Here is a 14,967-nt window from a genome sequence, read left to right as displayed (position 1 = left end):
GCCTTGAACCTGGAGCTTTCACAAGGGAGTTGGCTCTAAATTAACATTTCATGCCATACAGAGTTACTTCTGTTCCTCTTGGGTGACGACTTACCCTGAAGCCAAGAGAGGTGGCCCCTTAACAAGAGGCAGGAAAGGGTGATAATGATTTAGGGGAAGCTCAGATCAGATCAGTAGTGATGGTCTCTGTTCTGACGTTCAGTAGTCTCCCCTTATCTGCGGTTTTGCTTTCCATGGTTTCTCTTACCTGCAGTCAACTGGGGCCTAGAAGCAGATGATCCTCTTTCTGATGTCAGGTCAGTGGTAGCCTAATGCTACATCACAGTGCCTAGGTCATTCACCTCACTTCATCTCATCACATAGGCATTTTATCATCTCGCATCATCACAAGAAGAAGGGTGAGTACAGTACAATAAGATATTTTGAGAGAGACCACATTCGCAAAACTTTTATTACAGTACGCTGTTGTAATTGTTCTATTTTATTATTGTGTTAATCTCTTACTGTGCCTGATTTATAAATTAAACTTTATCATGGGTATATATGTATAGGAAAAAACAGGATATATAGGGTTTTGCACTATCCGTGGTTTCAGGCATCCATTGGGGTCTTGAACATTTCCCCCGTGGATAAGGGGGGGGACTGTTGTATTCATCTAATTTGTTCATTTAAAATAATTTCATTTCCCCATCCCGTTCATTCATGCTTTTTTCCCAGAAGTATTTAGATAATCAAAATCCCACACAAGACCTCAACAGCAAAAATGCAGCTGAAACAATAATTATTTGAATTAAAAATTAAGTAATGTTTTAGGTGGCATTCTCTTTAGTTTTAGTAGTTTTGCTGTATTTAAACAAGGTGCTTCTCTTCAACTTCTGTGTTCAAAAAGGTGCCCATTGGAATTTAATTTTCATCCACTTTTTTTAATGTAAGGAGAGAAAATGACTGCTGGTTCAGTGTGTGTCCCTCAGATCATACCATTGCGAGTGCCTCCACCCGGAAAAGCCAACCATGAAATTGATAACAATACACTTTTGGAAATGAAATCTGGTAAGAATCAAATGTACCTGAAAGCATGTAAAATAACATTGCCATACTCTTTATGTTCATCTAGTTGTTGATATATCACTTTTCATGCTTTCTACAATTAGCACCTTGGGAATTTTGTAAAAGTTACAAAATTTGAAACGGTGTTGTACTTGGTGGTTTATAGAGTGGTATATATTTAGAGTAAGGTGGTTGGCTTTGACCAGCCTTTCATTTGTATCAGTAGATAGTTGCAGCAGTGCCTTGACTCACATTAGCCACGGTAAGATGTCCCGGTTCTCTCCCGGACTTTCCCACGATTCTCGTTATTTTGCTGGGATAGTAATTTGATCTAGTAACACAGGCTTTCCAGTCAGACACACTGGAGATTTAAATCCTGCTTTGGACAACTTCTAGCGATGTATTACTTAGCCTTTCTGAGTCTCAGTTTTCTCATTGTTAGTGAGAATAATGTCTGCCATTTAGAGCCACTGTGAGGATTAAGTGAGTTGACATGTTATGTGAGGTACATAGTGTCTGGCACATAGTAATGGCAAAATAAATCTTAACTACTGTTGAGAAAGAAAGCAGTGAATACATTTCATGGTAATGACAGGAGTTTATATATACACATACACATACATACATATACATATATATATATTTATCTACATGTATACACATGTATGTATATAATTAAAATAAGGAGAAGAGAAAGCTTTTTTTTTTTTTTAAATCTCTGTGCCCAATGTGGGGTTCAAACTCATGACCCTGAGATCAAGAGTCACATGCTCTACTGACTAAGCCAGCTAGGTGCCCCAGGAAAATTTTATAGATAAAACATATGAACAAATACTTGTTTAAAAAGACTTTGAAATTCCAATGATATATTTTGATAGTTAGTGTGTAAAATCTATTTATCTATGTTTCTGGTGACCCCTGTGGTTCCCAAATTCCAACTAAGAATATTTTATAATATACTATATCTCCCTTTTATCTTAAAAGCTAGTATTATTTTTAAAACAGTCTCAGACCAAAATACAAATTTCAATAAATGTACCCACAACTCTTGGGAGAAGGTGGATCATTATTGACAAGTGAGGATATGAATGACAGAAGATCCAAATTCCCTGATATTTAAAATGTTTAATAAATAAAAAGGTTCAGGGCACCTTGGTGGCTCAGTTGGTTGAGCATCTGACTTTGGCTCAGGTCATAATCTCGGGGTCCTGGGATCGAGCCCTGCGTCGGCCTCCCTGTTCAGCGGGGAGTCTGCTTCTCCCTCTCTCTCTGCCTTCACCCCCCACTCATGCGTGCATGTGTGCTCTCTCTCTCTCAAATAAATAAAATCTTTTAAATAAATAAATAAATAGGTTCTAGAATTCAATAACAAAAAGGATAGTAACCCAATAGAAAAGTGGGCAAAGGGTGTGAAAGGACATTTTCTAGGAAAGGAAATATAAATGTCTTTTAAACACAGGAGAATATACATCTACCCATCCCTTTACCTACTTGCCGAGCAGACCTTATCCCCTGCTCTATTTACTCCATGGCATTTAATCACCACTTGATATCATGTGTATACTTGTTTGTTCATTTGTTTTGTTCATTGTTTGTGTGTCCTTCCTAAAATAGAGGCTCCCTGAGAGCTGGGATTTTGGTCACTGGTGTGTCCCCAGTGCCTAGAACAGTGTCTGGCATGTAATAGGTACTTGATAAATATTTGTTGAATGAGTGAATGAACCTTACTCAAAAATGTGAGAAATGTGAGTTAAAACTATGAGGTTTTTTTTACACTTAGGAGATGGCAAAAATAAAAGAAAAATTAATAATGCACTATAGGTGTGAGCGTGGGTGAATAGGCACTTTTCATGCATTGCTGGTAGCAATGTAAATTGTTTCAGTGTCCATCAAGGGAAGTTTGACAATATCAGCTAAAATTATAAATGTGCATATCTTTTGACTGAGCAATACTAGTTCTACATATTTTGCAGATATTAAAAGAACTTTATGCAGATATTCATTGCAGTGCTTGTGATGGCAAAAGAAAAAAAACAGAAAGAAAAAGAAAAAGAGCCGAAATATGCATCTATAGGGGATTGGTTAAATATTGGTTCATCTGTATAAGGACAGAACCCAATACAGCCATAACAAAGAGTGAGGACACCCTGTATACCACTATAGAACACGATGCAAGGTAATATTGTTCAATGAAAAAGAAGTGTGTGGAACAGGGTGTGGTATGTCACCATCTGTATTAAAAGAGAGGGGAGGGGCGCCTGGGTGGCACAGCGGTTAAGCGTCTGCCTTCGGCTCAGGGCGGGCGTGATCTCGGCGTTATGGGATCGAGCCCCACATCAGGCTCCTCCGCTATGAGCCTGCTTCTTCCTCTCCCACTCCCCCTGCTTGTGTTCCCTCTCTCGTTGGCTGTCTCTATCTCTGTCAAATAAATAAATAAAATCTTAAAAAAAAATAAAAAAAAATAAAAGAGAGGGGAAAATAAGAATATATACATGCTTGTATGGATATAAAATATTTTTGGAAGGATACTCAGGACACCATTGATTGCCTTTGGCCAGCTGGCTGATGTCAGGGGTGGGAGAGGGTTTTAACTGTATATCCTTTTTTGACTTTTTAAAAACTTGAGATAATGTATAACTTTATGTTAGTTTCATGAGTACAATGTAACGATTTGATATTTATATATATTGCAAAGTTATCCCCACAATCAATGTAGTTACCATCCACCACCAACAGTTACAGTTATTTTTCTTGTGATGAGAACTTTTAAGATCCCCTCCCTAGGGGCGCCTGGGTGGCTCAGTTGGTTAAGCATCTACCTTCAGCTCAGGCCATGATCCCAGGGTCCTGCGATGAAGCCGTGTGTTGGGCTCCCTGCTCGGCGGGGAGTCTGCTTCTCTCTCTGCCCCTCCTTCCCTCCTGCTCTGCTCTCCCTCACTATCTCTCTCTCTCTCTCAAGTAAATAAATAAAATCTTTTTTTTTTAAAAAAAGATCTCCTCTCTTATACTCTTTTGACCTTTTGAACCTTGAATTATATGAATTTGTTACCTTTAAAAATTTTCCAAGAAGTCTAGGAATCATTTACCAAGTCCAAATAAAATATAATAAAAGCCTTTCTTTTTTAAAAACCTTTTTTTAAGTTGGCTGAACTCATGACCCTGAGATCAACACCTGAGCCAAGACCAAGTGTTGGATGCTTAACCGACTGAGCCATCCAAGCGCCCTAATAATAGCATTTCTGAAGCAGTGCTCAAAAACTAAAAAGTTAGCTTCTGCTTTCTAAATGGGTATTGTAGTCTTAAAACTGAGCCCTGCTCTATTTGCATCAGTGCCTTGTTGGAGCAGCACAATAGCATAGTGGTTCAAGAGCATGGGCTCTGGATCCATAGCCAAGTGAAACCACAACTCTGCTGTTACTCAGTAACCTCCTTAACCTCTCTGGGACTCAATTTCCTCATCTATAAAGTGAGTATAAAATGGGACCTGTCACATAGGGTCGCGTTGAGCTAATTCATATAAGGTACAGTGCCTGGTACAGAGAAAGAACTCACTTATTGCTAGTTATGGTATTCATTCCTATAATATATAAAAAAAATCTTATTAATTTTTATTATTATTCTATATTTGAAAATTGAATGCAGATATTCATTGGACCCACAAACATTATTCAGAGGCTGTGCTACTTTAGTGTTAATTACAGTTACCCTGTTTTGGGTTTTTCAGACACCCCCGATGTCAACATATATTATACCCTGGATGGCAGCAAACCTGAATTTCTAAAGAGAATTGGTTATGGTGAAAATAATACATTTAAGTATACGAAGCCTATTACTCTGCCTGATGGAAAAATACAAGTTAAAGCTGTTGCGGTCTCTAAGTAAGTTAAGAGCATGGTGATGAAAACAATTGTTAATATAATGATGTTATGTTTTAATTTTATTTTTTTTCTTCCTTTGAGAACAGGTGCTGTATTAGAATGGCACTAAAGGCAAAGTTATTTAATTTTAACATATAACTTTTGGGTTTTGTTTGTCTTTTACCAAGGTGTACAGTAAAGTGCACAAATCACGAGAGTACAGCTTGATGAGGGCTTATGTTTATAAAGACTGCTTTTCTTTTGAGTTCCACATGGGGATTTTGGGAAGGAAGAGCCTTTTCAGGGTTTGGGATCTTTGAAGTGATTCATCTGGCTGTGAAGAAAATACGGTTTTTAGTGGATGGTCCTTTTATTCCACAGGACATGGCCTACAACCACCATCATTCACCATCATTCTCTGTTGTATTTTGTATCGACTTAATCGGCCTTCGAGGCCACTGTCATTTTATTTTGTTGGACATTAGCTCCTTTATTCGTTTCTTTGTCCTTTCTTTCCTACTCAATGACTTTTTTTCAATTTTCAAATATAGAAACACCACTTAATTTGGAAGCTGTGTGTTATAGAGAAAAAAACTGAAGCGCTTTGCACGTCTGTGTGTCTGTGATAGAAGAATTATTCTGCACAGCAAGACAGGTTTAGCCACATTTTTGGAACACTTTTAAGCCTCAAACCAATACCTGGCTTTGGGCAGGTACTTAAAAAAAAAAGGAAAAAAAAAAACCCACAAAAAAACAGAAACAAAACAAAAACAAAAACCCTCTCCAGGCTCCCCCTGGTGGCTGAGCTACTGCATGGCTTTTGAGAACTACAAATTCTACACAGATGACAGCTTTGGCATTTGAAAGTTTAAAAAAAAAAACAAACCAGAACAAACATGAACCAACCAAACAAAAACCCTCATACACATTATTATTCTCTATTAAAGACTGGAGTAAATTGGCTTTTTTCACTTGCCAAACCACTTCTGTCAAAACAAGTCATCTCAATTATTAAAAATTAATAAGCAAAATACTTTGGTGCCTAAAGCTGTAAGGCAGGCCCTTCTATAAGTTGCAGGTAGTAATAAGATGAAGTAATAATTACTAACTATGTAATTCAGAGGAGTTAATACAGCTTTCAAAAGAGTCCAGAGGAAGGTCATTCTTTATGCTTCTCACCATCTTGCTTTGTGCCCATTTAGTGTCTGTTCTGAAAGCAGTTAGTATTTCAGATGTGCTCAGCTCAGGGAAAGTATTTATGCAAAAATGTGTTTGAGTCTTCAAGACAGAAAGATTTGTGCTTGTATACCTTTGTGACAAACGTATTTAAATGAGGTAAATTTTCTTTATGGAAATTATACTGCTTTGTTCAAGCCTTTTTCTAGGTACTTACGGTAATTAATTTCTTAATGAGGAGAAAAGGCTTTGAAATGAGAGTGTTAACAATTAAAGGCCACTAACACGTTAAGAGGAAAAATTATGGTCAGGAAGTTTTGAGTGATGCTGGAAAATATTTATGATACAAGTAAAAACTAGTTAGGATAGAAGAGTGCACTATAGTATTTTGACATTGTTTAAAAACATGTTGGGACGGGGAGCCTGAGTGGTTTAGTTGGTTAAATGTCTGCCTTTGGCTCAGGTCATGATCCCAGGGTCCTGGGATCGAGTCCCACAGTGGGCTCCCCGCTCAGTGGGGAGTCTGCTTCTTCCTCTGCCTGCCGCTCCCCCTACTTGTGCTTTCTCTCTCTCTCTTTCTGTTAAATAAATAAATAAATATCTTAAAAATGTGTCAGGACAGAACTGAAGAAGGGCACTGACCAGAGGCGGCCAGGAGTGAGTGAGTGGTGGGCAAGGAGTACTCATTGCAGACAGCCCTCTGTCTCTCCCTTCCCTGAGCCAGATGGCCAGGGACACTGTGGATGTCTTTGTTTCAAAGGGGTCAGGTTGAGGGGCAGCCCCCCAGTCTCTTTCTGTCCCAGCTCAGTTTGCAAAAGGTACTGACATAAAATTCTTCTCTATTGTAAGCTTTCTTTAAAAAAAAAAAAAGTTTAATTTAAATTCAATTAATTAACATATAATGTATTATTAGTTTCAGAGGTAGAGTTCAGTGGTTCATCAGTCTTATAGAACACCCAGTGCTCATTACATTCCGTGCCCTCCTTAATGTCCAGCACCCAGTTACCCCATCCCCCTATCCCTCTCCCCTCCAGCACCCCCAGTTTGTTTTCTATGATTAAGAGTCTCTTATGGTTTGTCTCCCTCTCTGACGTTAGTTTGCTTCTCATGATTAAGCCATTTGAAACAAAACAAACAAGCCCAATTTAGCATTCATTGCCTCTGGTGATTTAGTCATGTTTGTGGTGTTTGTATTGATAATTTTTGTAGCTTCCAAAATTTAAGTGAGCTTTGCTTTTGTGATAAATAAATATAAACAATAAAGAATCTCCAAAATTGTCATGTAACCACTGCTTCTCAACCTCGGCTGCTGAACCAGTTGGCTATTGCTGTATAACCAACCACTCTGACATTTAGTGTCTTAAAAGAACAAACATTTATTTGCTCATTATTCTGTGGGTCAGCACTTTGGTGTGCATTCAGCTGGTTACTTGTTCTTCTGATCTTTCCTGAGGTCCCTGACCTGGCTGCAGTCATTTTTCAGGCTCACCTTGAGCTAGAGAGTCTAAGAAAGCTTGAGTCACATTTCTGGTGGTTGGTGCGGGCGGTTGGCCAAGCCGTGGGTCTCCAGCTGGGTCACCTGAGTGTTTTCATTCAGTTCCAAAAGCTGTAGAGAAAGGGCAAGCCCGGGTATGCAGATGTTGATGTTTTTTTAGTCTCTGCTTTGTTAATGTTTCACTGGACAAAGCAAGTCACATGGCAACACCCGAAGTCAATGTGTGAAGGGATTCTGCAAGGACGCAAGGGCACCAGGGCGTGCAGATAAAGATATAATGCCTCAGGGACTGTTGTTGTAACAATCTACCCCAGGCTCCTATCAGAATCAGCCAGGGAGCTTTGCAGAATCTACATGCTCAGGTCATATACTCCAGACCAACTAAATAACCATTTCTTGGAGTGGGACCCAGGCATCAGTATTTTTAAAGTTTCCTGATGATTCCAATATGCAACCAAGAGTGGCAAGTGATGTATTAATGGGGGAAAAAAAGGTGTTTCCGTTTAGAGAGATCTGACCAATACCACTTTTTTGGAAATACATTTTTTATTAAAGTATGATATTCTAGAATGAAAGAAAAGGAATAAGGGCACTGTCAGATGTGTGCTTTCATGTGTCCAAATGTATGTACATGAATGTTCACATCAGAGCGTGGTTAGTAAAGAACACAGATGAACAAGAGGGGTGGGGAACTTGGGAACAATTCAGCAACCAGGGATGGGGGTCGGGATTGTTTTGTATTGTCTTGTCTTGTTTAAGTAGGCTCCATGCCCAGCATGGAGCCCAATGCAAGGCTTAAACTCACAACTCTGAGGTCAAGACTTGAGCTGAGATTAAGAGTCAGACCCTTAACCAGCTGAGCCATCCAGGCACCCTGATGTTGGGTTTTGATGGTTCATATTGATGGTCTAGTCCAGGGTCTGTAAACTTTCTGACATCTGTCTTGTTTCTTTAAAAGCCACCTTTATGGTTAGGAACTTCCTATCTTTGATATCATTTTATAGTGTTTTGACAATGAACTTGCGTGGTTCTCCCTTCTTTGTCAACTACCTTATATGGTGGTCAAGATAAATTGAGCTGGGCTGAGGTACAAGTTGTCTCGAACTGAGGGTAGGTAGTTGGGGGAGTCAGAGTCCCCTGAGAACAATCATTTTTCTTCCATGAGGGACTTTACAGTTTTACAACAATGGTTAATAAAGTAAACTGATTGGCAGGTTACCAGGGCATCTCACAGGCATCCATCTGTAGCCCCATGCAGTATATAATGTGTGGAGGAAAGATCCAGATGTCATCTCCATAAGCGGCAACAAATGCAAGAAGAGCACTGCTTTGAGAGGGGTAGTTTGGAGGGTGGGACAGAGGATGGAGTTTGTTGGCTTTCAGATCTGCACTTTAATCCCAGTTCTTTCACTCCTCTTTGAGTAAGAGGAACTTACTAACTTGAGTAAGTTCTGATTCTCAGTTTTCTTTTTCATTAATTGAGGTTAATAAAACTTAGTTGACAGCCATTGTGAAGATCAGAGGTAATACACTTAGTATATACTTGGCATTGCACGTGTAGTAGCTGTTATTATTGTTGCTTGTTGTTATTCCAGTTCTTCACAAAGGGGCTAACAATTTGCTGTTGTGTGACCCAACTCAAAGGGCATGCCTCGAATTCGAAAATCTATGCCTGCGTGAGTAAGTGGGTTCTACTTAAACCCTTCATGTTCCTAAACCACAGGTTCTCAGTTGGGCATATTTTTGCCCCAAAGGGGACTTTTGGTAATGTCTGGAAACATTTTTGATTGTCACATCTGGTAGTGGAGTGTGCTAGTGACATCTGCAGGGTAAAGGTCAAGGATGTTGCTAAACATCTTAGGCGCAGGACAGGCTCCCACCGCAAAGTATTATCTGGCCTAAAATTTCACCAGTTCTCAGTAGATTGAGAAAACCGGGCCTGGACAAGTTGCAGAATTCTTACAGATCCACCTTCTTAACTCTTGCAATCATCCAAGTAATTCTGCTGTTTTATTGAGAGGATAGTAATCTTTCTGGGGATAGAGCTACACATAACTTTTTTTTAAATCTTGAATGCACCTTATATTGCTATTCCTAAAGATACATATTTAAGAACTCTGATTTCAATCCTAGCAAAAATTTATGTGTATTTAAATGAGATTTGGGCTGAGTATGATTTCTAACTCCAACTACAAACTTAAGCCTTTTTTGATATCACAGTCAGGATATCCTTTAACTTAGCAGGCAGTTGAAACTATTTTCTGGGCTCCTCGTGGAGGGAACAAAGTCCACAGGTGAGAGCCCTGGCTGGGTCCCCATGGAAGGGGCCAGCTATGGTGGGGGAGACCCCTGTACCTTCCAGGAGTGGAGTAAGTGGATGGGAGTCAGGCTTCTGCTTGCTGTGACAGTGGGGCTAGAAGCACACATTTCAGGGAACCCCGCAATTATCCAGGATTTAAATGATCCCTGGATGGAGATATTTGTGGTGTCCAGGAAGTGTGTTAGCAAGGAGGACAGCTGTATCTTGAATGACAGACCTGGGACCAAAGATGAATATTTAGATGAGATGGATGTTGAGGTGAATGAGTTAAGTAAGCGGTTCATCTAAAAGATCATCTGTATCTGCATCCAGATTCCTGTAACTGTAAAACTGATTTTATTATTAAGAACAAAACAAGGGGCACCTGTGTGGCTCAGTCGGTTAAGCGTCTGCCTTCACTTTGGGTCATGATCCCGGGGTCCTGGTATCGAGTCCCACATCTGCTCCTTGCTCAGTGGGGAGCCTACTTCTCCCTCTACCTGCCTCTCCCCCTGCTTATGCTCTCTCTCTCTGTCTCTCTAACAAATAAATAAATAAAATCTTTAATAAAAAAATAAGAACAAAACAAGACAAAATGTGTGCTTCCCTAAAGTTTAGCCACCCATAAATCACTCCAGCCAGTGAACATGCAGTTTAAATATTATTACTCACCGATAGTGGCAATTGAGATGAATTGTGTACTTCTGATCATTATTTTCTTCTAAAAATGTAGCTTGAAACTTCTATATTGCTTAATGTTAAACATTTCTCAACTGTTTTGGGATTGATGTGTATGCATTTATGAATATTTACTTAATCACAGAATTTAAAGCATTTTGGGACACTTATTTACTTAAAGCTTCAAAATCTTTAAGAAATATTAAAAAACTGGCTTGTAAAATATCTGAGAAATTGCAAAAGAAAGGCTAATGAAGTGTATGAAATATATGAGAGACCAATATGAAAATTAATAAGAGCAAAGCAGACAAAGAACAGAAAAGAAGGTAGAGAATGGAAATGGAAAAAGAATTACGTGCCTGGGGGCGCCTGGGTAGTGCAGTCATTAAGCATCTGCTTTCGGGCTCAGGGTGTGATCCCAGCGTTCCGGGATCGAGTCCCACGTCGCGCTCCTCCGCTGGGAGCCTGCTTCTTCCTCTCCCACTCCCTCTGCTGTGTTCCCTCTCTCGCTGGCTGTCTCTCTGTCACATAAATAAATAAAATCTTTAAAAAAAGAAAAAAAAGAATTAAGTGCCTGGGCAGAAGAGAATTCACACAGAATCACCTGTGTTCCAGTTGTAAGCTTTCTTTTTTTTTTTTTTTTAAGATTTTTTATTTATTTATTTGACAGAGATAGAGACAGCCAGCGAGAGAGGGAACACAAGCAGGGGAAGTGGGAGAGGAAGAAGCAGGCTCATAGCAGAGGAGCCTGATGTGGGGCTCGATCCCATAATGCTGGGATCACGCCCTGAGCCGAAGGCAGACGCTTAACTGCTGTGCCACCCAGGCGCCCCCCAGCTGTAAGCTTTCAACACAAATTAGTGGGCTTGAGAGTTAAATATATTAAATTTGACACATGGTCATGATGATCATTGGAGGCTGGTGGCTGTCCCCTGGTATCTGTGTTTCCCTTCTTCTAGGATAATAGAACCCATGATTTTTAGCCAGACACATGGTTGCCTGGAAGAAAGATATTTCCCAATCCTCCTTGCAACTGGCAAGAACCATATCACCAGGTGTGGCCAGTGAGATGTATGTGAAAGTGATGCATGCAACTTCTGGATTGTGCCCTTAAAGGGAAGAGGTGGGCCCTGGTTCCTGCTGACTGGAATGTGGACATGGTCAGCCATGTTGGGTGGTGAAGGAAAGTTCAAAGTCTTAGAGATGGAGCAACAAGGTAGAAACTTGACAGCATGGCACCTCTGTACCAGCTCTGGGCTGATTATACCCTGTTGATTCTCTCTAGTTTAAGCCATTGTTTGGATTCTGTGTTACGACACTCAAGCCTGTATCCCAATACGCTAGGGACACAGCTCAAGCAAATACCTACAGAGAACATGATCAAGAGAACGGGTGATCAAAAAAGACTGACAATATCAAATGTTGATGAGTATGTGGAGAAACTGGAACCTTCAGATAATGCTGGTGGAAATGTGAAGTGGAACAACCACAGTCTAGCAGTTTCTAAAAAGTTAGACATACCACAGCCCAGCAGTTCCACTCCTGCATATCTATCTGTTCACGAGAAATGAAAACATGTCCACATGAAGACTATCGTATTGCTGGACTCAGCCCATCAGTAACCAGTGTTGTGACTGGACTGGCCCTTGTGGTTCTTATCATGGTTGCAAGACATCTTCAGCAGGAACCATCAGGAAACTGAGTCTCAGAGACAAGGTTTATTACTTACAAGACTTGGAAATTACATAGTATACCTAGGGCCACACAGCAAGGTCACCAGTAGAGAGAGTGAGAGAGAGAGTGCATGGGCCTGGGGTTCTACTTTTATTGAGGTTGAGGGTGGGGCCCTAGGGTCTCTTGGTCTCACTCTTTATTGATTAATTTTAAACATAAGGAATGGGATAGGCTGGTGATGGGTAGTAAGGAGGGCACGTATTGCATGGTGCACTGGGTGTTATACGCAACTAATGAATCATCGAGCCTTACATCGGAAACCGGGGATGTACTGTATGGTGACTAACATAATATAAGAAAAAATCATTTAAAAAATATTATTATAAAAAAATAAAATAAACATAAGAGCAGGAATTTCAAGCCTGGGAAGAGAAAAACAAACAAAAATAAGGGACCCAAATGGTAATTTATGAAAACCAACCAAGGGGCCTCAGGGTGGGGTGATGGTGGGGTTTGGAGGTGGTACTGGCCTGCTAATTTGTTAAGTGCTGTGGCTGGCAGTGTGGTTATTCAGGATAACCGCCCTTGAAGTGGAAACCTTGGCAATCAGAGCTTAAGTCAGGCACTGGTATTCAGAAAAAGAGAAAACACAACTGTGAGGGCTGACACTACAAAGACATATATGAATGTTCATAGCAGCGTTATGCATAACAACCCCTAACTGGAAAAAAATCCAAACGACCATCAGTTGGGGAATGGATATACAAACTGTGATGCATTCATAAAATGGAACACTATTCACTAATAAAAGTGAACAAACCACTGATACATACAGCCACATGGGTGAATGTCAGAAAAAAAACAAGTGAAATAAGCCAGACATGTTAGACTCTATTTGTATGGTTAAATTTATTTTAAATGTCTAGAAAAGGTAAAACTATAGCGACAGGAAGCAGATCAGTGGCTGCCTGGGGTAGGAGTTGGTAGCAAGGAGGGACTTCAAACAGGCACCAGAGAATTTTGGGGGGTGCTGGAAGCATTCTAGAACTGGATTATGGCGATAGTCGCACAAATTGTATAAATTTACTAAATATCCTTGAACTATGTACTTAAAATAGGTGAATTTTATGTCATGTAAAGTACACCTCAATAAAGCTGTTTTGAAAAATTAAGAGTACAGGTAAGCTGCTGGTACTGAAATGCAGTCACCACCAGATTTTAGTGATGGGCACCTCTACACTGCTTTCTCATGGAACTCTCTTGTATCAGAGAGGAACAAGATTAACTGTGACTTGTTATGAATAAATTGAAAAGACGCTAGTATGTAAGGAATAACCGTTAAAATCTCCTAGAGCAGATGCTACCTTCAGCTGCGGTAAGGAAAATTATCTTGACTCACATGGAATGGTATATAGGTAACCCCATTCTTTGTTTTAGAATAGTTTGAGGCTTAAGGTAATCTTAATGAAATCTTGTGAGCATGGGGCAGATAATCTCCAAAAATGGTCCTGCAGTAAACCATGCCTCCCAGTGCAGCCTCTCTGCTCAAATCCAGGCTGGCCCTACGACTTACATTTGACCAATAAAATGCTTCAGAAACAATGTGAAGGCTAGATCAAAAGAAGTATTACAGTTTCTGCTCTGGTCTTTGGAACGTAAACCCTGGAGGAGACCAGCCACCATGTAGGAAGTCTGATTTCCCTGAGCCTTCCATACGGTGAGGAAGCCCAAGCTAACCACAGGAAGAAGGAGGGAGAGAGAAACAGAGACAGATGGGCAAACAGACTGGGAAAGATGACTGGTGAGCCCCCAGCTGTTCCAGTTACCCCAGCACAGGCTCTGAATAGGAGGGAAGCAAACATTTTAGACATCCAGCTGAGATCATCTTTCAGTTGCCTCCAGTCCAATCTGACCACATGAGAGATGGCAAATGAGAGCTACCTAGCTGAGCCTGGTTAACCCACAGTTGTGTCTGAAGACCACATGTCTTGGAATGCTTTGTTACATAGCAATATATAATCTAAATGATAATAAGGTAAGAAAAGACTTTAGAAGTTGTATTTTGATTTCTCCAGTTTAAAATACAATAACCTTAGTAGCGAGACCAAGGAACTCTATAGAGTTATCTTAACTGCAAGCCATCTTTTCTTGGAAGCTTCGCATAACACTTTTTCCATTTTGAATAATTTTCAGGGACTGCCGACAGAGTGGCATTGTAACAAAGGTGTTTCAGGTGGGCTACGAGCCACCAAATACAGTCTCTTCAGAAAACCATGTTGAAAATGTTCTCAAAGATTCTTCCAAACAGGCAAGTAGTGAAACTGTAACACTTTCAGATAGTCACTGTATTCTTGGTTTCTTCTTTCTCAGTGATCCCACTTCTTTCATTTTGTCACCTGTGCTCATAGGTTCTTATAATTGAGGTCAGTAGCCACCATGGCAAAGTGATTTTCCACCTGTTGGTCAGTCCATCCTGCACGTGTTCCATCCTGCACATTAGAAATTCCTCCCCAGTATCATGACCCATGCTTCAGTGTCTTCAGTGACCCTCGATTACCTGTTGAAGAAAGCAGAAACCTTTAGCTTGGCATCCCAAGTGATTAGTTTCCATCTTCAGCCATCCATTCTTGCCCTATGACTCCCCTATATATTACTGCAGGCAAACTACACTGTGTATGCTGTGTTCTATCACTGCTCCCCTAGCATCCAGGCCTTCTCTTATATAGTGCTTTGAATATGTG

At 40.2% G+C, this 14,967-nt stretch overlaps 1 protein-coding gene across 2 annotated transcripts in view; it reads left to right on the top strand.

Annotated features, from left to right (window-relative positions):
• DZANK1 (double zinc ribbon and ankyrin repeat domains 1) overlaps positions 1 to 14,967 on the top strand; it is a 64,248-nt gene that overhangs the window by 1,346 nt on the left and 47,935 nt on the right. The window contains exons 2-5 of one of the 2 annotated variants that reach the window (XM_044385665.2): positions 254 to 398; positions 934 to 1,050; positions 4,772 to 4,925; positions 14,420 to 14,534. In XM_044385665.2, coding sequence (XP_044241600.2) covers positions 942 to 1,050; positions 4,772 to 4,925; positions 14,420 to 14,534 — 378 coding nt within the window. In that variant the 5' untranslated portion in view covers positions 254 to 398; positions 934 to 941. The remainder of the gene's footprint in view (positions 1 to 253; positions 399 to 933; positions 1,051 to 4,771; positions 4,926 to 14,419; positions 14,535 to 14,967) is intronic. The other variant, XM_048222288.2, reaches the window with a different exon arrangement.

The sequence above is a fragment of the Ursus arctos genome, unplaced genomic scaffold (genome assembly GCF_023065955.2).
Source record: "Ursus arctos isolate Adak ecotype North America unplaced genomic scaffold, UrsArc2.0 scaffold_16, whole genome shotgun sequence".
Classification (NCBI taxonomy): domain Eukaryota; kingdom Metazoa; phylum Chordata; class Mammalia; order Carnivora; family Ursidae; genus Ursus; species Ursus arctos.
This window is presented reverse-complemented; position numbering and strand designations above follow the sequence as displayed.